The 23,815-nt window shown below is 38.6% G+C and overlaps 1 protein-coding gene across 1 annotated transcript; it reads right to left on the minus strand.

The window, feature by feature from the left end:
* Window positions 1-444: 444 nt before the first annotated feature.
* On the minus strand, window positions 445-22,007 carry LOC111864044 (GATOR complex protein WDR24). The gene is made up of 9 exons (XM_023850997.2): window positions 21,515-22,007; window positions 17,263-17,379; window positions 16,519-16,741; window positions 16,023-16,236; window positions 14,538-14,786; window positions 13,080-13,427; window positions 8,450-9,017; window positions 4,296-4,570; window positions 445-1,070 (listed from the first exon to the last, which is right to left on the minus strand). The coding sequence occupies exons 1-9, from the start codon at window positions 21,606-21,608 to the stop codon at window positions 780-782; spliced, it is 2,379 nt and encodes a 792-aa protein (XP_023706765.1). The 5' UTR covers window positions 21,609-22,007; the 3' UTR covers window positions 445-779.
* Window positions 22,008-23,815: the final 1,808 nt, after the last annotated feature.

Raw genomic sequence — 23,815 nt, forward strand, 5'->3', positions numbered from 1 at the left:
ATGGGTGCTATGTACTGTGCGAAAGCAATCGATTTTGCAGGCATAAACTTTTGTACATCCCTCTTCTAAGAATTCCAATTGAATAGCCAGCTCAGGGCAATATGATACTATAAACACCAGCACATATCAGTCTCTGGTGTTTATAGCTTCAGAGCAAACAAAACACATCATTCATAACAGTAACAGCTCGCAATAGCCACAGGAACGTTGCTGCAAGACAGGCATATGTAACGACGACTTAGCGCTCTTAAACGCGTGTGTCATTAAATACAGTCCTCCTGACAACAGGCCAGTGAAAAATCTAACAATCTACAGCAAAACCATCAATTATTATGGGCGTTATAACATACGTGTGCAGCTGGACGAAACATACACGTCGAACCCCCCCAGACGATTTAAATCCCTGACGAAACATACACGACGAACCACGGCAACGGGTTAAGGACACCAAACATGCAGCTAGGGTTTTCATTTTAACAACCCCTGTATAACGAAAGCTGAAAGACTATGCCTTTGTCTAATACCTTCATTTATTCACATTATTTTATCATTTCTTCCCTTTCTTATCACATATCATTTCAAGAACTTTTAAATTCGTCATATTTTAATTTTTGGAGGGGCAAGTTTATTATTTTATCAGGGTTCCTTATGAACACAGTATGGTCATGCATTAACATTATTCAACCCTGTGGTTTGTATCTCCCTCCACAATTAAAACTCTCCTGCATTTGTCCCATACATCACAATGGCAAATCCATGTGGCTTCATTTGCATCTCAGCTAGCTGTATTCACAGATGTGTCCACAACCAGTAGGACACTGCTTATTGACTTCCCACCATTCCTGCAAGTGGGCAAGATGGCCTCCATGAGAACAGCCCTGACACCAGGCATACAAACCTCGTACCACTTGATGACACACACTGCACAGAGCACACTCAGAACTGTGACAACGGTCACAGAGCCACCCTGTTCGTTGCAGAAGCTTACTACATTGTCCACAACTTGTGTGTACTGTTGTGGACTGTTGGTTTAGCTGCATTACACTCGGAATCCATGCAAGCTGAATCACCTGGCCAGCAAAGAGAGCTAATTGTTATTATAAACAGAGAAGGATACATTCATTTTACAAATCATTTTCACACCATAACACTTTATGAAGAATTTTTAGCTATTTCATTTTACACATATTCCTTGAATATATGTGAGGGGATAACTCTCATCTAAACTGAGGCCTGAAGCTAGAGCTCTTTGCTGTCTGTATCATACATCATAATGATGACCTCTAGCTTAATTGAAGTTTAAGAGATGTACAGATACCCTTTGTGACTCCAATGATAAAGGAATTCAAAGTTATGAATTTCATAATATATCAGGTGTTCTTACACTGTAGCCAGTCTTTAGATTTGTGTATATACCTAAGAAGCAACCATATAGTAAGGTTACACTGCTTAACTGAATGTAACTGGATGTAAAAGGAGGGTGAATCTCTTGGAAAGGAGGTATGGGACCATGAACATATTTTAGGAACTATAGATGTAAAGCGAATCATCCTCTGGCTTTGGCATGTGACATAAGTGAAGAATCTGCAGTCTTATTTAAGGTCACAGAGAAAAGGCAATGCTGTGAAGAATTTCTGTCTTCATGAATATAACAATAATGATGAAGAAGATAATGATGATAAAAATGGTACCACAGAACTTCTCTAAAACATGTACATAATACTCCAAATTATCCATATGAAGATCATTTCGATGATGAATAATGTATGCACATGTATTCTTTTAATATCCTCTACTTGCTTATGAGACTTGTTCAAATAAAACCCATTCAGAAGCTGTTCTGGGCAAGGGAGTACAGCCATTAGAAATAGTCCACATAGGTGTTGAGGCAGGCATCCCACTGATGGGTCCCCTCCACAAAGAACTCTGTGGGCTACTCCTTGAACTACAGCACCACTGCAGCCATGACATCTTAATTCTAGCCTACAGTGCTTTCTTGGACAAGGCAAACACATCATAGTGCTTATGGACAAGATGCTTCTTAAATATAAATACACATGTCCTTAAAAAACAATAAATGTAACAATAATACAAGTTTACTAGCATATATAATAAAAATCCTCCCACAGTTAATCAGAGTATTCAAAATAGATAGTTTCATCGAGAAGTTGTTTGATAATATTCATCAATACTATAGAATGCATGTTCTATACGATAAGTTCTTAATAAGGATTTCAAATGCTATATATCTTTAGATTGCATTTTAATATATAATGGTAAGTGGTTATAAATCTTACTTCCAGAAAAAGTACTCCTTTCTGTACTAATGTTAAATTTGTGGATGGTAAATGTAAATTATAGTTTTAATGTGTAATGATATCATGAATATCAAAAGTAGATATAAAGTAACTTTTATTCTTAATGTTATATTTTAGCGTCCTGTTACACTGATTCATGTCCATGGTTTATGCTAATCGTCTTACAGTGTATACACTTTTTCACCTTATTCTTCACTTCCACACTACATGTGTCAGCACTAATGTGCCATCCTCAGGTGTCCTTATGCATGTTAAACTATTGTACTGCATGCCATGAAGTCTTCATTCTAAGATGACTAAAATCTGGATTCATCATATATGTCGATGAATTCTAAATAATAAAACTTTTCAGGATTCATCCTACGTCGCACTCAAACATGCAAATTACGCCAATCCTCTTTTATGTGAGCATTCTTCCTACATATATTTGTGTATCGTGTTCTGGGTTGTGTTTTGCTCCTGTTACTGCATGCGTTGTACTGCTGGATATGTGTGTGTGTGTGTGTGTGTGTGTGTGTGCTGTCTTATTCTTAATGACAGAAACAAGAAGAAAATATACTGAGACTGAATTGGCAATATTTGCAGTTTTTGAACAATTCCCAGCACAAATCATATCTACCCAAACTGGTAATAACTCTTATAATTCTTTTTTGAATTTTAAAGATGCTCTCATTGGGATGGTCCAGAAAAGACTTTCTGTTTGTTTTGTTCTGTTACATTTTTTAAAATCATTTTTCCCCTAAAGTAGGCTTGAGAAATATTCTTCTCTTTAATCCTCACACATTTTTTCTGCCAATTCCCTCCATAATTTCCCTTACTTTAACCATTTTATTTGACTACACTTTAAGTCGCTCAGGTTACCTACTGTTGAGTGGCAGAATTATTAATGAATAATGAATTTAAAATGACAAGAAAGAAATTGGCTATTGGTTAGGCCGTGCCATAGCTCAAGCAGTTAGTCGCAGGCTTCCCACTGCGGTGGCCCGGGTTTGATCCCGGGTCTTGTCAAGTGGGATTTGAGGTGGACAAAATGGCGCTGGGGCAGGTTATCTCCGAGTACTTCGGTTTCCCCTACCAATCTTCATTCCACCAAATTCTCCATCATCATAATCAACCGAGGGCATGTACACTAGGCCAATCAGTGGCTGCCGTGCCGAGTGAACTCCACCACCCACTAAGTGAAATCCCCTCAGCTGCCTGGAAATACTAAGAAAACCTTTGGTCAGGATACCTTCCATGCTATTTAACTTCTTAGCTTCTTCCTATAAAACTTCTGTCTTTCTTGTTTGTTTACCATTAGTCTCTCCTTAACTTTTGCCAACGCCAGATGGTGGGTTAATATCACAGTTGGTTACTCTAAGAGACTGGACATCAAGTATAACTGAATGCTTTCTTCTATCTACCAATGTATGATCAATCTGTGTGTGTATGTGTGTGTGTGTTCCCATCTGGAGACGTCTGAAAGCATTTATGAACGTTATGATGCCAGATAATTATACTCTTGACAATTATGTCCTTTTTTCTGATGCAGCAGAGTTTACTACTTTAACATTACTATCATTAGACTGTTCATCTAAACTTGTTCCCAAGTGCAGTACAAGAATATAATCTCTCTTACTTATGCAATGAAATCTGTTAACAAAACTCTGATATGGTAATGAGGGAAGGAACACACTCACTAGTTATTTATGTAAGATGTCCTTTGTATCATCAAGTTGATCCCTGAGGCGTGTACATTCAGATTAATAACGTCACACCAATGATCTACTCTATCACTACCCTATCACTAATAAGTCTACTCTCTTATCTGCTGATATGATTCTTTTATGTATGAAAAAGCCTGTCCTTAAGTAATCACCATGGCATTGTTAAAAGGCAACCACTTAACATAAGAGTCCAAAGTACAAAGATTAAAAGCTGTGGGGATTAAATACATTGTAAGAAACACAGTACAAAACTGGTTCATAATATACTTACCTGTGTACCCACTTCCCACAGTTGATACCTCGCCAGTGTATCCAGATACCCTAACAGCCAATGTTCCTGAGTGGCTTCATCTAACATTGTGAGACTCCGCCGCCGGTCTCCAAGTGCTAACAAAACAGACGTTGAAGTCTGAACATCCCCCAAAGACGCATGATGTTTCAACATTTCCACCATGATATGACTTGGATCCCACAGTCCAAGTCGGGGTATTGCTGTTACACTTAGAAGGGAAGATGGCTGGTCTTCAGTAGTTACAGGCTGAGAATCTGGAGTGTGAATCAGACCAGATATTTAATTACATATTTTTTGGAATAACAGAATTTAAGGTTCTCTTCACTGTGACAAAATTCTGCTACTATACCCTGTCACAAGTCAACTCAATCTAATCCACATTACACTCCTGAGGTTTCCAGTCCCAACATGTAAAAGTCTGTTGTCTGATGAAACAAATGATTCACCTTGTAAGAACATCCTAGTATAATGCATAACACATGGTACATTAAATAGTTTGTAACTGATAGTATCTGTTACATATCGAGATTACAGCTTGCATGCTGGACATGAAATCTTACAATGAGTACAGAGCTAATTTTGAATGTGAGACAACTCTTTAATCTAAGAACAACTAAACTGGTTGAAAGTCATATTAAACTGGATACTATAATTTAAAAGATTTCAACAATTTTCTACCTGTTTCTACAACTTAAGCAGCAGAGTGAATTCATTTAAAATGGCTGCTTCCATATAAAATTTAGAGAAATACAGATTGTTCAGTGATTTTCTGTCAATACTTCATAATCTGAGGTCATTCTGAGTCAGATATTTCATATGAACATGGGTTTGATTCTGAACTATTACAGAACTATGAGTGTTTCCTATTGTACGAGGGTCATACTGAAAGTCATGAGCAACAATTTTTTGTAAAGTAACATGCTTTATTATCGACAAACCAAATACACCACCTCAATCTACAGACCTTTCTTTATTTTTCCACATATTTGCCACTTCTTCGTACACATTTCTCCCAGCGTTCTGGGAGTTTGAAAATTCCCCTTCTGTAAAATTCCATTCCAGCCATTCGAAGACTCTGACGCACTGCTTTCTGAATTGCCTCCCTTGTCTCAAAACGTCCACGCAGCTGATCCTTCACAAATCCAAAAAGATGGTAGTCGGAGGGTGCCAGATCAGGGCTATAGGAGAGGTGTGGAAGAACTTCCCACCCCATCTTTGCAATTGCTTCCAATGTGAGGTGAGTGGTGTGGGGGTGAGCGTTGTCATGCAGGATGATGATGCTTCATCCCAGACGTTTATTGTGCAAAGCACGACGGAGCTTGTGCAGCATCTGGACATAACGAGCAGCATTGATGGTTTGCCCAGGTTCCAGGAATTTGGCCAGAATAAACCCCTCTGCATCCCAGAAGACTGTCTGTGCCCATCACCTTCACAGCTGATGACACTGTCTTTGCCTACTTTTTTGATGGAGAATGCAAATGGTGCCATTCCATACTCTGCCGTTTCATTTCAGGCTTGAAATGGTGAAACCAGCTTTTGTCACCTGTCACAATACAGAGCAAAAAATCATCACTTTCATGTCGATATCTCTGCAGCAGTTCTGAGGTGATGGCTTTTCACTGACCTTTGTGGCCTTCGGTCAATAACCACCGGACCCAACAAGCACAAACTTTCCTACAGCCCAAGCTTTCAATCATCTCCTGTACTGCACCGTGCCCTATTCCAAGTTTTCGGGATATTGTGTCCACAGTCACATGCCTGTCATCTTGAATGATCCATCCACTCTTTCCTTGTTGCGTTCAGTTGAGGCTGATAGAGGACAACCGCTCCGAGGATCATCATCTTCAATGCTGGTGCTCCCAAAATGTTTCACCCATCTCCGAACACTGCTCACACCCATGCACACACTTCCATAAGCATGCTGAAGTCTCTGGTGAATTTCTGCAGCAGAGATTTCCTCTTTCACAAGAAATTCGATGACAGCACGCTGGAAAAACAACATATCGTCGGCCATTTTGTTAGGAGTGATACTGGTCATGTGATGCAAGCTACTGACGTCACAACACACTCAAGGTTAACACAACAGCTAGTTCCTCCTACCACTGTACTCTCTTTCGTCTGCTGTTCCCAGGTTGCATGCAAAAAAAAGTTGCTCATGACTTTCGGTACGACCTACATAGTTCCAGTGTACATGCATGAGCAATCAGGCATGGACATGTTCAAATGGAAACCTGCTCACTTGTAGAGCTCCAGCAAACATAAGAGTGCAACAAGGCTGTGCATGTGCCTTGTATCAGACTATTATTTCATTCCTAAATATAACTGTGAAAAAGATGTTTATATTTTCAAATGAAGAATATGTGGATAAGCACACTATATGGATTTTGCAATAGGAATGTGAATGTTGCAGCTAAAGAACACCAGTGACAACTTTCACATTGAAAAATGAAAGACTGACATGTTTATTACTGTTCATCAGCAATATGTGAAAGTTTGTCATCTGCCAAATGTGACAGAGGAATAAAACATTCAAACAGCACATCACAGTCCATATGTTAGCACTCAAAGAATTGGCACCCACCTCCATGTCCTTGTGTATGAGAGTATGGCAGACATTATACCGTAACTGTATCAGTATCATACCCAGTAAATTCAGCATCTTGCACCTGGGGACAAGGCTATGCACATGGACTTCTGCCATGGGTTTGATGCACACCATACTTGGAAATGCCACATTTTATTCATTGATGAAGCACAGTTTGGCCATAATGTAATCAGTATCAGAAATTCCCATTTGCGCAGAATCACAAAAATCCTTAAGGCACAGTAGTAGTTAGTTATTTAGAGAGGGTGGGTTTCCCCATGCACCGCGACCAGTTTGATCTATTGTGCTTCCCTCTATGATAGTCTACCAGTCTCTTTACCCTATCGATAAATGGTGCGTACCATCAGTCCCGCCGAGCAAGCAAGTTCGGCCACTTGCTTAGCGGTGTCTATAATGCTTCCCCCATCTATCGGAGGCCTTAGAGGCTATTGTTGGGCGGGAAACATCCTGGAATTTGGCTCAGTGATCTCCTTTGGGGATATTAGGTTCTTTTACGTGCTGTAAAGTTATGACACGGGACACACAGCTTAAAGTCCCTCACAGAGGACTTGTTCCCTGTTTTTTCCGCCTTTAAAAATTCGACGACCTCCGCCGGGCATTTGAACCTGCATACCACGAGTCATGAGGTGGGAACGTTACCTTTAGACTACGGAGGCCGCTAAGGCACAGTAGTAATTTCCAACATAATTTTTCTGTCACTGTGTGGCATGGTATCAGTGAACACCTTACTGGGCCATATGTCTTACAGAAACAACTAAGAGGTGACACCCAAACTTTTTGTGAAATAAACAACCAGCCCTCCTAGAGGACATTTCTCTGCAAAGATGATTACAGATGTACATCCAGCATAACACAGTACCACTACAGTTCAGTACACACAACACAGTACCTGACTGAGCACTTTGCTGACTGATGGATTGGATGTGGTTGTCTGCAGAATTGGCCACTCTGGTCACAGGACTTCAATTCACTAGATTTGCATGAAAAATATGATACATGAATGTAAAGCAAAGAGAAAAAAGACCTACTTCATCAAATTTTCAGTGCTGCAAGATACATGATGACCGTGATGTTCTACACAAAGTTATATGTTCCAAAGTCAAAAGAGGCAGAATGTGTATCCAAACTGACTATGGCTATTTTAAACATGTATTAAACCAAACTGTATATTATCATTTCTAAAATAAAGCTCAATTATGTCTGCTTCCTGAATTCGAAATACCCACGACTCCACATCCATTGAGAATCAACCCATGTTCATATGACATTCCTGGCTGGAAATGGCATCAGGAATAAGATCCTCAAGTGCTGACATATAATCAGCAGACGCCTTGTACTGTCATTTTAAATATTTAATACAACATAGTGAAACACTGTAATTTAAATTAATTGGTCTATTGAAATAAAGATACACTACAAGAAGAAGGAAGCAATGAAGGGCTAAAATGGAATTCCATTTCAAGAAAATAATTTATATTATCAGTGAAGTTCTTTAGGATTACATTTCACTATGTATATTGAAACTTACCATGATCATTTAGATCTGGTGATCCATGATTTGGAAACTGTTCTGGTGGTGGTGACCGATCCTGGATCTCATGCCTCAAGGGAAACGCTTCACTTGGAAGTGTCCAGTCCTGCTGTGTCTGAGCATCCAGCAACATGTGTGATCCACCAAGCAATCCATTACTGAGACTCATACCCATCATTCCATTATTCATTCGGTCAAAATCTACACTTAATGGATCCATTTCTCCATCACCAAAGAAAAAGTCTCCCTGAGGGATAGGCAGATTCCCCAAACCCATCCTCCCATTGATATGTTGCTCTGGAGTTTCATCTGTTTCAGTTTCGTCTTCCCCTGCACTCATTGCACCCCTTGGTGTCTCTCCACCACCGCCCAGTAATGAACGCTGATCACCATCTCCACCTGCACCAGTAATGATGGGCTCTAGCCCTGTACTGGTTCCTAATGTTGTCTGGAGCACACCCAAACCTGTCTCCTCTCTTGATACATTCCCAGATGGTATCTGTTGCCCAAAGTCACCCACCTTGCTACTGTACAATGTCTTCACAACACTCCATACCAGACTCACCTGCAGAAAGTACAGAAAGGTGAATATTAACCTTTAACAGCCGAATGTTTTATATATATACCGGATGTTCCTAAAAGAATGGTGGGGTTTCATTGTCGTATATCTCTGTCAGTTTTTGGTGATGAAAAGCAAAACGTATACGGACTCATAACGCGATTTCAAATTTTCATTTTGTATATGGCGCTCTTTCCTAGTTCCATTTCCGACAGTTAGGAGGCATGAAATGTAAGATGGCGACCCAGCAGGAGAAGGCCTATTGCGTGCTGAGATTTGAGGTGTCTAAATCCATCGTTACAGTGTGCCGTGAATTTCGTGTATGTTTTCAGAAGGAGGCGCTGCATGAAAACAACATTCGCAGATGGTACCAGCAGTTTGTAGACAGTGGATGTCTCCATAAAGGCAAGAGTTCTGGGCGGCCACGTGTGCCACATGCAGACATGGAAAGAGTGAGGGAGACGTATCAGAGAAGCCCAAGAAAATCATTACAACTGGCCAATGATTCCAATGACTACATTTTCCAACAGGACGGTGCTCCCCCACATTTCCATAGCATTGTGAGAGGTTTTCTTAATCTGGTCCTTCTGCAACAATGGATTGGACGTGTTGCAGGTAAAAATGCCCCCCTTCTCCAGTGGCCACCCCGATCCCCGGACATAACTCCATGTGATTTCTTTTTGTGAGGGTACGTGAAGGACATGGTTTATGTACCCCCACTGCCCCAATCGCTCCAGGATCTCCGAAACAGAATAAATCATGCTGTGGAGACCATCACACCTGAAATGCTGCAGCGGGTGTGGCAGGAATTTGACTCTTGCATTGATGTGTGCAGGGTAACAAAAGGTGCGCACATAGAGGCACTTTGATGGATGTACATAAAATTTGGACAGTTAAGCTTCGGATTGACACGTTATGATTGTACACGGTAAGAAATACTAAATATATACGTATCTAAAACCCCACCATTCTTTTAGGAACATCCTGTATGTGACGCAAGCAACACCCCGAGTTGGCCGAATGTTATATATATGACGCAGGACACGTGCACTCTTTGGGAGTGCTGACAGTTTGACCTTGGGTTTGAAACCAAAACAAACCTACGTAAGGTCATGTCAGTGGTTCATTCCTTAGNCCAGGATCTCCAAAACAGAATAAATCATGCTGTGGAGACCATCACACCTGAAATGCTGCAGCGGGTGTGGCAGGAATTTGACTCTTGCATTGATGTGTGCAGGGTAACAAAAGGTGCGCACATAGAGGCACTTTGATGGATGTACATAAAATTTGGACAGTTAAGCTTCGGATTGACACGTTATGATTGTACACGGTAAGAAATACTAAATATATACGTATCTAAAACCCCACCATTCTTTTAGGAACATCCTGTATGTGACGCAAGCAACACCCCGAGTTGGCCGAATGTTATATTATATATATATATATATATATATATATATATATAACTCTTTGGGAGTGCTGACAGTTTGACCTTGGGTTTGAAACCAAAACAAACCTACGTAAGGTCATGTCAGTGGTTCATTCCTTAGCTCTGAACAATGAAATCGTTTATCACGGTACTGGCTTCGATACTATTATGTTTAGATATGACTGTTTATGACCTGGTCAGCCAAATATAGCCCAGCTTTGTTTCAAGAACTGATGAGGAAATATTTATCGGTGCTTGAATGAGTGCTTTCAGAGCCTTCAAGGAAGTGTCAGATTTTCTAATATTTCTTTACCAGTTAAAAAGTCAGTGTCAGACTGTAATATATTTCTTTGTACATTATCTTTATTTTGTGTCTTGGCAGAGGTATAAACCCACTGAGCCAGTATTACTTTGTGAGTAAAAGGCATCTTTGCCACTGCGACTTTCGGTATCAGTGTCGGACTGGCACTCTTTTCGAGTAGTATTATAATTACTTTGCATCACTATTTTGAGAGTATTACTAACAGGTGAGTGTGTCGCTTTGTCAGTCAACATAATTTATTCGATTTTGCTGGAAACCCTCCTCCCCCAAGATGATTCTTCAATCGCACAAGGCGAATATCATGGTCAGTGGTATTTCTCAGGGGGAGGCCAAGGTTATTTGGGGCCCAACTGAGTCGACTGGAGGTGAAACATTTACAACACTGGCCAACCAAAGGGAAACAAAGACGTCATGTATTTCGCTAAATAAGAAAAGCAGGAGTACGCTCTTATATTGCAAAAAGGGTGATGTCGCTCTGTGTGAGGTGGACTGCTTCGAGAAGTGCCACGCGTGTCAGAGTGTATCATAAACTGTGAAGTGACGCAGTTCAAACTCGTGTACAGTCTGAACAAAATATTATTGTATACAGCGTGATTATATTTACAATATCACCATGATTCAAGGTTGAAGAAAACGGGTATGTCCTTTGGAATTTCATAACATATATAATAAAGATAATATTTTGCATTTCATGACAAAATAATCACAGTTAATTTTCGTTTGTAAAAACTGCTCTTCTGTGTATAAGTAGAAAATTTTATTGTCTTTCAGGTTGTTTTTAGTTTGTATTTCTATGTTGCATAGAACGGAAAATATGTATTTTTTTCTGAAAGTTTGCAATGTTGACTAATTAGGGCGATTTAAATACAGGCCACAGATGGCTCCCGGCAATTTAAAAGTCTGTCCATTAAAGGTTAATAGAGCAAAATTTGTAAGTATGTCCTCTTTATGAAATAACAAAATTACAAGGAAACTTAAGCTTAAATAATTCTTACCACATGTTTTGATCATGCATCTAGAATTATAAGATGACAGCACACTATTTCAGTTCAACTGACCAAATTAATTTTGCATTTAATTACAAAAAATTTTAATGTTGACAGAAGCCTGTTCTTACATAAAAGTTATTATGACAGAAGAGCAATGAAACACTGGAACCATGAACCTGTTCAACAAGGTAACCATGCCTTTCAGGACTGCATCTTTAAACCCCAAGGAATATATCTTCTGTGTGCTGGGATGTATTTAGTTTTGTAACACTACATTACGCAGTGTTATAAACATGTCAAGTTACTTCTAGTGTACAAATAGGCTTATAAGCAATGTGACACCCTAGATGTTAGGATGTGGTTGAAGCTTAAAGTACATTTCCTAGGGAAATTCAAAGCATTCTTAATGAATGTAGAATGACATACGAAGTCATTCTTGTACACACAGTTTTTTGTCCTACATAACAGTATTAAGATGCCATCTTTCTTACTCTAACAGTTTGTGTATGGGTCTTGAAAAATTCCTTTTCCCTGATTATATGAATTAGTAGTAGTTACAGCCAATTATTGCAGGTGACAGAAACTTCCAGTATTTGCTGCACAAAATTTGCCACCGATGAATGATGATAAAGAAATGACATCTGAAACACATGTAACTACAGTAAAACTTGGTTATAGCAACATCGGTTTCTGCGACACCTTGTCTATTGCGTCAAATATTCAATGGTACGAACTAATTCCTCATAAAGCAACTGTTTTTATACCTTGCTTAGTACGACATGCACAAATGCATCAACCTCGTATGTAACGTCATTTTCATTCCTGAATTTCTCTGATATGGACATTGAACGTAATTTAGAAAGTGTGTATTGGGAAAGTAACAGGAAACAGATGAAGATAACTGATTACTGTACTCGTATCTAGGTACAGTAAGGCACAACAATTGATGTAATCTACTGTAATTTGGTGAGTAGGCCTACCTTTAATATTAGTGCGGTGTGTATTGTCAGTGAAAAGCGCTGTAATATGTCTTTGATATTACACATTTGGGCAATTCCACGTTAATGTTACGTTAGTCTGTACTTAACTATGTATTTCACTAAAAAAATGCAACATTTTAACTCAGTTTTTGGTAGATTTTTACGTGACTAACATAAGGCTACTGTGGAAGTGCCCATTTCGGTTACAACGACATTCGTTTATAACGACACTATTTTTAGGTCATTTTGATGACGTTATAACCAAGTTCTACTGTACTTGCAAGTAGCATAAAGCATTATCACTATTGTACCATATTAACAAATTATGCAAGCCAATGAATTACTTACATGATGTCTGTTAAGATCCTTGGCTACTGCAGCATTGTGATCGCAAATATCCGTAAGAGGGCGCCCGGTCAGGATGTACCTGCGGGCACACTCATGGAAGCATTGTGTCTCCCTTGGCGTCTTACACAAGAACCGGTGCATGACACTGCTTGCCTGGCAAAACTGTTCACTATGAAGGGGAGCCTTCCGAAGGATGCTTGACAGTTTGGCTGGTCCACGCACTGGGTTCATGTTTACTCGACAAGCATACATCATATCTCCTTTGCTGTTCAGAGATATTGCTTGAGGATTTGCCTTGCTGGCTGGGCGTGATGCATCTTGAAACACATGCTGATACAAGGTGCAGTCCTGAATACCGTAATGGAACACATTAATTGAATCAATCTATGGCATAGGTATTCTTTGGGCAGATGAAATCTAACAAGCGATCAAGAAATTCCTGAAAATGGGCTACCATGTTCATTACAAGACACTAAACCCAGATACTTCAAAGCATCATTTTAATATTAACCGCCCTGAAGCTCCTCATTGTGCCATTTTCTCCATTTTCCAAACACATTACTCATATTTTATGTGCGGTGAAAGAACAGTTCATAACTCATTTATGAGTACATTCAAACCAACTACTGAGATTTGAGCAGGTAAGTGAGAAAGCATTTGACTTGCAATAAGGAGGTACATATTTCAAATACTGGCTGGTGTTGTCTCTCTCAACTGCTTCATGGTTCTTCTCCATCTTATCAGTCAAATGATAAGAAGGTACCTACATTCACACAATGTAATTCCTTCATTTCATTTTACTTTTCACCATCCTACCAATAACTGTGAAGGGTTTTAAATATTTAATGGTTAATCTCCAAAGTGGATTATCTGCCACCGATAATCAAGACTATACTGTAATCAGTCCATTTCTTTGTTGAACTCAGAAATAAGCAAATACAGCCCAATCACTGACCTACTTACAGTGTTCAGGAACATCAAGAATCATTTGCACACAGCAACAAACATTTAATGTCCCACATTCAAATGCAGATTATAGTACTATCTGAACTTCTGCTGCTGGATAGAGAGCTTATCCAGACGTACCCAACACAATGGTGGAGGTACCTCTCAACATGCAAGCTGTAGAAAAAAGGATCTACATCTCTTCCATAATGAAATTACCCTATAAATCAAAAGACAGGACATAAACAAAAGAAAGCTATGGATTAATAGTAAACAACTGCCACAAACCATTTAAATGGTGAAGACAGGCTACCTCCCAGTCATCTGTGAATGACTGATGGAAATAAAATACCAGCGATAAGTGAAACTTATAAGCTAGTCAAGTTACTGCCAAATATGGATCATATTAACTACCACAAGTCTCACCAGACATTGCCATACAATAGGTTAACAATTCATTAATCTCATACAATTCTGTTGTTTTACTGAAGTAACAAGTCACATTCTTCTTACCCTACTTGTTGAAAGGAAGACATGAGGATCACCTCTCCATGCAACACCTGTAGCTACATCTTTATGTTCATTAAACGCAGCAAAGGGAATATAAGGCCGTCGCACATCCCAAACATTGATGCTACAATCCACCACCAAGGCACAGCTAGCAATGTGGTACTTCCGTTGAGGCCTCCATTTAATATGTCCTACAGATGCAATGGTGTGAATTGTATATTCTAGTGATGGTTTGCCTGCCAGGTCCCACACCTAGAAACATACAAGAATGGGATGGCTTAAGCCAATGGAACATATGTTTTCCAAACCGTCTTTGCTATTTTGCGCACCTCATTGAACTTTATATTAATTTACTGCAGATACAAATCTACTGTTGCAATGTGAACATACCTACAAACACTATGCCATGAACAATTAGAAAATGGTGTTCTTTAGTTTCATTAAAATCTTGACCATACTTTCACATAATGGTAGATCTTAATGAGATCTATACAGTGGAACCCCTTTGTCACACCTTTTTGGAGATTAATGAAATATGGTGCAAACTACAGAAAACCATAAGCTTAGCTCTTACCTTGACATTAACCCTTGACTAGAATACTCAGCATATATCAGTAAATTACCATGCAATGTACAAACATTTTTATAGCATATAATTCCCAGAAATGAAAAACATACAGTGTCACACAGTTGGATAAAATCCATCCACTCTGATTTGCTTTTCTTTCAATCACATGATGGTTTCTGACTACTTTTTTCACAGGTGATAGTGATAATCCAACTTGTGCTAAGGAAATACAGGCACTGAACACGCTTGTCAACATCCTGTGGTACATTAAGTTTTTCTTGAAGTGGTTTTATTTTCCTTATTTGCCTTATCAAACACAAAAACTTTACTACAATGTACACAAAAAATTCAACTATTACATAATTTAAGATTGATGATGATGATGATGATGATGATAATGACAACAAACAGTAACAAAGGTTAAATTAAAAATTGAAAGCTGAAGTTATTCTTGCATAACTTCAGCTGGTGGTCCAAGTAGCCAGAAGTTAAAGAAAAATAGTTAAAAAAATAAATAAATAATGAGAACAACTGAAAATTTTAAATTAAATAACATCTATTTTGCATACCTAAAATCACGCAGGAAAATAGGGCTGAAAAATAATTATGTAAATTATGGGAAAATGTGCATTGTGGGAACATACAAATGAAATTTTACTGTATCCTACGTCAAGCACTAGTTCCAATATGGCTCTCATGGTAAAGTAACTAGGCTATGGGCTGGTTCATTAAGGAACTGGGATTAGTCCCAGCTGGAGCAAAAGCTACTTCTCTTCTCCAGTGTCCAGACCAGCCCTTGGGCCCACCCAGCCTCCTATAAAACAGGTGTTTGGATGTGTTTCCACCTTCATATTGCGCCAAGGTTATTACATATTCCGTCATAGATTTCACATTAAATTATAATAATGACATTGTTTCACCTTAATTGTTTTATCTCGACTAGCAGTGGCTAGCCAGGCAACTTCAGGATGCCAGTCACAGGCAAACACTGGCCCACTGTGAGCAGTAAACTGATGATAACAGCGATCAGGACGTCTCAGGTCCCACAGCTGAACGTTGCCATTTTCAGAAACAGCAGCAAACACGTGATGGAGCTGAGGACTGAACTGAACATCACGGACGCTTTCAGTGTTACTGAAATGGAATATTAGGTGCAGCAGTGTAAACTATTTAAATATACAGTGCCGGTGGCTTAGCAACACAGAACACAGCATATACGAAGTTCTGTCTCCTCATTCTCTTATTACACCTTACACGAAGAAGCAGCTGCGAAACGGACCACCAAGAATATTTTGACAACTCCTATCATGTATAGCTATATTAACATAAGAAATACATATATGAAGACTAAGTACATGTGGTTTATGAACTTCATTCTTGCGGAGATGGCCACTTAAACCATTCCTTAAACTTTACCTGTAAAACGTCCGAGTTGCTTCTCTTGTTCGAAGATCAAAACATTTCATGGTCCCATCCTGAGAACCAGAAATGAGCCAAGTAGGTTCTGATGTGTGGAAGCTCACTTTGTTTACAGTTCGTTTGTGATCCATAAACACATGTTCCTGTTTTGATCGTGAAAGTCGATTCAGGTTCCATAGAACAACAGCACCATTTGTAGCAGCAGTCGCTAAGAGATGATCTGTAAAGAAATAAGGGCAATGTTCATTAAATATGGTTAGTCAGGAAATGAAAGATGTTCACTCTGCAAATTTTTTTTTTCTGTGGCACTACAGCCCCAATTTGGGCCTAGGCCTACCTCCATGAAACTCTCCTTTTCACTTCGGTTTACTAGATCTTAAACATTCGGTAGGACTCCTTGGGCGAGTGATCAGCTTGTCGCAAGGCCTCTACCTGTAGACAAACACAGAAAAACGCAACACAAACATCCATGCCCTGAGTGGGATTCGAACCCACGATCCCAGCTTCCGAGCGAGTGAAGACAGTGCATGCCTTAGACCGCTCGGCTACCGTGACCGGCTCACTCTGCAAATAGTTTTCAGTAACAAATTTGTTTTCAGACTTTCTGTATATATGTGTAAATGTGTAATATCAGCTAATGAGCATTCAGTATGTACCTACACACCTGTAAGTTTACAGAAAAAACTGTAATGGACACTGAGCACATGCACTTATGCTTATATCGCACAGGAGATACTGTACCTTCGATTGTGTTCCACGCAACATCGTTACACGAAAAATTAAGATTCAGGTTCTTCCCAACTCTGAGATTACAGTTCTCTACGAATTCATCTTCTTCAATTGAAAATACCTTGAACACTGCAAAATAAAAATTTCTGTCACCATTCTGAAAACCTTATATTTTATAAGTATATGGTTCCATATGCAGTTCTAGGAGAATGTCCTTCTGTTCTTGCATAGAAAAGAGGAGACTCATCACAGTGTTGAGGGGTACTACATCATTAATGATATAATCAGTGTACTGACTTGTTACACTACGGTGTCTTTGTGCACTACTGAAGGAGTAGGATGGCAAGAGTAGTGGAAAAATGCAAAACTGTAAATTCTAATGTTGGCAGCAGAAGACCATGCTGACCATATAGCTACACATCTACCAGTAAACATTTATCATTATTTAGCATGACACATGAGATTTACTGCTGTGAAAACAAAAAGGATTTTATTTTACTGTTATATCATGAGTCCTCTAATTAACTACTACCTTACTTATAATGCCAAGTCAATGTGTTTATAGTCAGAACAAAGAACAAAAGACCAGATATCAAAACATTAATATCTGAAGATGATATATCAATAAATAACCCCTCCTTTTTATCATTAAGGAGGACCAACGAAGAGGAAACAAAAAGGATTGGTCTAGACACTAAACCAAAACATGGCGATGGGTCCCAGTGGGGTCCGATGCCAGGAGTGGCTGTCCTGGCTGATTGCCGGCAGTAAGCTTCTGCTCTGCTCTCCTCTACTCTCCTCTACTCTACGAAAGAACAAGGCCGTAACTGTTAAACACTAATGAGCCCCAGACTGAGACTTACTGACTGACTGTCAGTCACAATGTGACTTTGACTTTGACAGTTTTCATGATACCAGTGTGGAGGTGAGGTCAAATACCTCCACTGTGACCCTCTGAGTAGTAGGAGGCGACGGAAAGGGAAGTCTCAAATCTGAGACAGTAAAATATGGTTGTGAGTCCAAAGGAAGTCAGACGTCAGAAAAACTGCGCTGGCAAGGGCCAGCAGCATACACAAAAAGACAGACCACAAAAACAAGATCGTAACTGTCAAACAGTAATAAATATCTGATGAGCTCCAAATGGGACTCGACACCAAGACTGACTGTCAGTAGCCATGTGACTTTGACTCTGACTATGACTATGAGATAGGGTGATCAAGCATATGACCGTTCAAGTAACTAGACTGCTGTTGTAGCAGGAGTTACTAATGTTAGGGCATGAACTGCTCTACTCAGCCTGGACTGACAGGGACCTTGTATATGTACTGATGAAAAATGTGATATTCTTGTACAGTTTATGGAAAGAAAAGGATAAGATATCCTCATAGTTTCATGGTAACAAAGAGAAAATAAGTGCCATTCCCCCTACATTCATGTTCTGTGTACAGTCCCAGCATCATAATTACATTACATTACAGTACATTACATTGCATTGCATTCCATGGATCCAAAGTTAGTCAAAATGACTGTAGGATGTGGAATACGTCATATAAATACAAAACATATGTACAGTTCCAATGGAGTTCTCACACAAGAGAAACCAAGAATACACACTGGCTACACACTAGGCTATTAACTGTAAATATGTTGCTTATTGATGTCAAGTGAATTGATCATTACAGTTATAAGTTTTGAGCACCTTTGACTTACTATCATCTGCTATGAGGAAATGTTTACTGCCCACATATTTAAAGATGCATCTTTCATCACTCCACTGAAAGTCCACCCTCTTTAATTTTTTTCTTACAATACAGTCCTTTATTTGTGTTAGATAAAAGTTTCAATTTCTTAAATGTAGTATCACAACGGTTTTTTTAAAGACTTGTATAAAGGTTGTAACTGCCAAAATATTGCAGATACATAATTACTTCATACCAGTAAATCCATTGCAACTTGCTATTGGATATCAAATTCTGTATTTCAAGATAACAGAGATATTCATATATTTGTGAAAATTAAAATCTTACCACATACTAAAGCGCCTAAATCCCTTAATTAATATCTATGGATTTAATAATAATAAGAACTTTAAACTTTGAGAACTCTCACTTCATGGATATACAAATCTTAATAATAACAACAACAACCAAAGAATCTGTTACGCCATAATTGACAGCACTGTTTGACTTGACATGGAATGACTCATGCATGAATGTTCACATGTCAAGAGTCAAGTGTATTTGTAATTTTCATGTACTGACAGTTTCCTGACAGTCGGAAAAAATCTGTACAATACTTACAAGAATAACCAAATAAAACAATATTGTAACGTGTTTCATTACTGAATACGCCGCAGAGATGGTTAATTGGTTTAACAATCTACAAATATCGGCTACAATTACTTATCACACAGTTGCGGGGTTTCACACTTTATAACCCTAATCGCATTAATCTGTTACCACTGTTGCGGGGTTTCACGATTTATAACCCTATGCGCAAATCAGTTCACTCTGTCTTCAGTGGTCTACACGTTTACAGTAGGGGAGCTATGTATCGCTGTATCACACGCTCCCAATTACACAATCACACACACGTCCGGTTCTTCTTTCCGCGACGGCTGCTATACTCCAACTTGTAGTCGGCTGACTGGAGAACTGTTGATAACACACTCGGTGACTGTCGCATTACAACTGACTCGTAGCTGCTGTGCAGTTCCCTTATATAGCCGCAGTGGTGCCTGTTGCATGCCACGTCACAGTAGGAAGTTGATTACGGGTACGTAGTGTTGCGCGTTACGTCACCGCGGAGGGGAGGGAGGGATGATTACTCGCCTATTACGCGAGCGCTACGTTACCGGTACGTGCAGCTGGGGAGGTAGGGGTCAACATGTCACACTATGTTTGTTCATGTAATTTTTCAAATCTAAAATGGTACTATGCGCTGCCATCTATGAAAATTCCACTCAATTTTGTATGATGACAAAAGATTTAACAAAGAGAACTAGGATTAACACAAACCTTTTAACTAGCGCAATATAAACCTAATACAAAACAAATTGGCTGTATGTTTCGGAGGTGACAAACAGGAATGTTTAGAGCAGAAAGTGACTGATTCTTAGTTATTTAATAAAGCTGTATTAACTGCTACATTTACAATTATAACAACAAATTACGTAGATTAATGATAGGAATGATAAACATACAGGAGCACAGGAGAAGGCAGTTATGCCAGGACCAAAACAAAAAAACAATCAGAAGACCCTGCAATCCATCTGAGATTTTATTCATGTACATAATGAACATAGTTACTACATTACACTTAATATCAAATGTTGGGGTCAAGAGGACAGCACTCCTGCTTCATATTTGGGGCATTGTGGGTTCAAGTTTTGTTTGTGGTTCTCCTCATTCTCACCAGACAAGTGAAGGGTACCTCATATTAAACCATGACTACTTCCTTCCACAACCTCTTCAATCATTCTGCCATTTGACACTATTATCATTTGAACTACTGACAGCATTAAGTAAACCATAAAAGAAAAGAAAACTGTTTTTAGGATTGTTATGGAAATAGTAGGACTATCATTAATTTACCAGATATAGAGGGGAAAACATGACTTCTAACATTGGATTATACAAAGGAGATAATTATACTTGGAATGACTGCAGATGTCCTAAATTGGGAGCATGGATGAAGAGGAAGGGAAATCATTCCTCTTATGTATGAAAAATTCTAACAGTATATCAATGTGTCAAAGTGGCAGAGCTTAATTACAAAGTTATCCATCTATGGGTACTATTTAAGTTAAGTTGAAAGTTGAAAGTTATATTGATCTGAACACAAATCAAAATCCAATGCATTCGCTAGATAGGTTTCATTCAATGACAGTACTGTTACGGAACACTTCTGTCTTCTGGGATATAATGTCATGTAGACTGCTGAAAGTCAACCAATGTTTCAGAGGAACATATTGTACCAATCTTCTGGGTCAAAGCCAGGCAAGAAACCAGCATGAATTCCTTGCTATATGCTTCATGCTGGTGTCTTGCTAGGCTTTACTTCGAACCTGAAGATGGAGACGACATGATCCTTCAAAATATTGTGGGTTTTCAATGGACTACAAGGCGTTATATCCCAAGAGATCCAACTCTTCATAACCACCACCATGAGATCTTCAATTCCTATATAATATTGTTACTGCTTACGATACTGCAGGATATCTTATAATTTATAATAATGACACACATCAAAATGAAACCGTTACCATTTCGTCCTGCAATGACAACCTGGGAATAATCTTTATTCAGAGCAAGTGCATTAGCAGGGCCATCTTGTGTAATGCACGTCGTTCGAGACATTTCCACTAAGCTTGTTCCTGATTCTATAATTGGTAACACTGTTTTTTGTGCGCAAATGTCAACTTTAACCTACAAAAATTACACTCAATAACATTAAACGAAGCTTAATCTTTGGATTTCACGTATTCTTGTTTCACAGCTCTGTCCTAAGCAGTCACAAATATAATGGGAATGGCTACATACACACAGAAAACACTTGAACATTTTTTTCTGTGAAATTGTCACGTTTCAAGAATCACTACTTCACACCACATTTATTTTCGTCAACATAACAAGTTTATAACATTTACGTGTTTTCCCACTACATCCTCGTGCGTGTCGTACAGTCATTTCGTCCGTCTTTTCAGGGTTGCCAACCAGTTGTTCAATTAAGTATGTAAAGGCAAAGATCTTACGTGAGGGATTGGAACGTGAAGGTGAACAGTTCCGAACGAACCCTGTAAACATTTTGTTAGGAGATTTCAATGCCAGAATAGGTCAAGGTATTTTCAAAACAACGATTGGGAACAAGAATATACCCGAATTTCGTAATGAAAATGTTCCCACACAGCAACATTCTTAAATTTTCAGGATCATCTCCTGATCCACATTGTGCACATTTTGATAGATATGTGACTGAATTCAAATGATTTTCATTTCATGCATCCTGCTGTGTTACAATATATACAACTTATTTATTTGACCGTCACAACACAACAATAAAAGAACTTCAAGGACAATGCCCAGATATAGTTCTGCTATATGTTTCGGCCATTAGTGGCCATCATCAGGCAAACACACTTTAACAAACGTACACCACTGAACTGCAGTACGCAAAATTTGATACAGTGTCATAAATCATTTAAGATAATTTGCAATAAGAATACAATAAGTAGGTTATTTAAAACCAATAAAAGTCATATATAAAAAAACAAAATTAAAATTTGATTGATGTTTTTTAACATTGAATCAGTCATTGGTTCCACTTTACATACGTATCCGTCAACAAATAGTAAATTTCAATGTTTCATTATAAAATTGTATAGGAGGCCCAATAATTAATGGAATAGTTGGAGCCTCATCATACGGAGAATTGTACGTAATGTATGGGAGGTAAGCAACGACAACAATTTTATAATGAAACACTGAAATTTACTACATGTCTTATGAATGAAAAGGCACAATTTAAAATGGTACTGAAACGATACTTAAATACACATTCATTCTACTCTGTTGATGAATACCTATTGTCTAGAAAATAACTTATATATCTTTAAATAGCCTTGTGTGTAGTCACTGTGTATTCTTGGTTTCCTTGTGTGAGCACTCCATTGGGACTGTACATATGTTTTGTATTTATATGACAAATTCCACACCCTGCAATCATTCTGACTAACTTTAGATCCATGGAATGCAATGCAGTGTTATGTTACGTCAATCACAACAAACCAACCGGGCAAGAAAGTACACAATAGTATGAAGTTAACTTCTTAAGTGGTCCTTAAACGAACAATAATAATGTCATTCCTTATCAGAATGACATTCATAATGATCATGTAAGGTTTATGGAACTGGAATTATGGTCACTAATGACACGAATCCAGATTTGACTGTAGTAATTATCAGGGGATATCACTGCTATCAATTTCATACAAAATTTTATCCAATATTCTTCTAACAAGGTGAAGTCCATACATAGATGGAAATTATTGGGGATCATCAGTGTGGGTTTCGAGATAACAGATCAACTACAGATCAGATCTTTTGCATTCGTCAGATACTGGAGAAATAATGAGAGTACAATGAGACAGTACATCAGCTATTCATAGACATTCAGCCTGTGATTCAGTTAGGTGGGAAGTATTGTACAATATTCTGATAGAGTTCATAATACCCTTGAAACTAGTCAGGCAGATGAAGATGTGTTTAAATGAAACGTATGGTTAATTCTGTATAGGTAAACATTCATCTGATAATTTTCATACCAGAATGGTTTAAAATGAGATGCTTTAGTGCCACTGATATTCAACTTTCCTTTAGACTATGCCATTAGGAAGGTCCTAGAAAACCAGTTGGGACTGAAATTAAATGGGACACATCAGCTGTTGGTCTGTGCTAATGATGTGAATCTACTGGGTGAAATATAGATACCACAAAGAAAAACACACAAACTTTAATTGATGCTAGTAAGGGGATTGCTCTAGAAGTAAACACAGAGAAAACTAAAT

This window comes from Cryptotermes secundus, unplaced genomic scaffold (assembly GCF_002891405.2).
Source record: "Cryptotermes secundus unplaced genomic scaffold, Csec_1.0 scaffold303, whole genome shotgun sequence".
NCBI lineage: Eukaryota > Metazoa > Arthropoda > Insecta > Blattodea > Kalotermitidae > Cryptotermes > Cryptotermes secundus.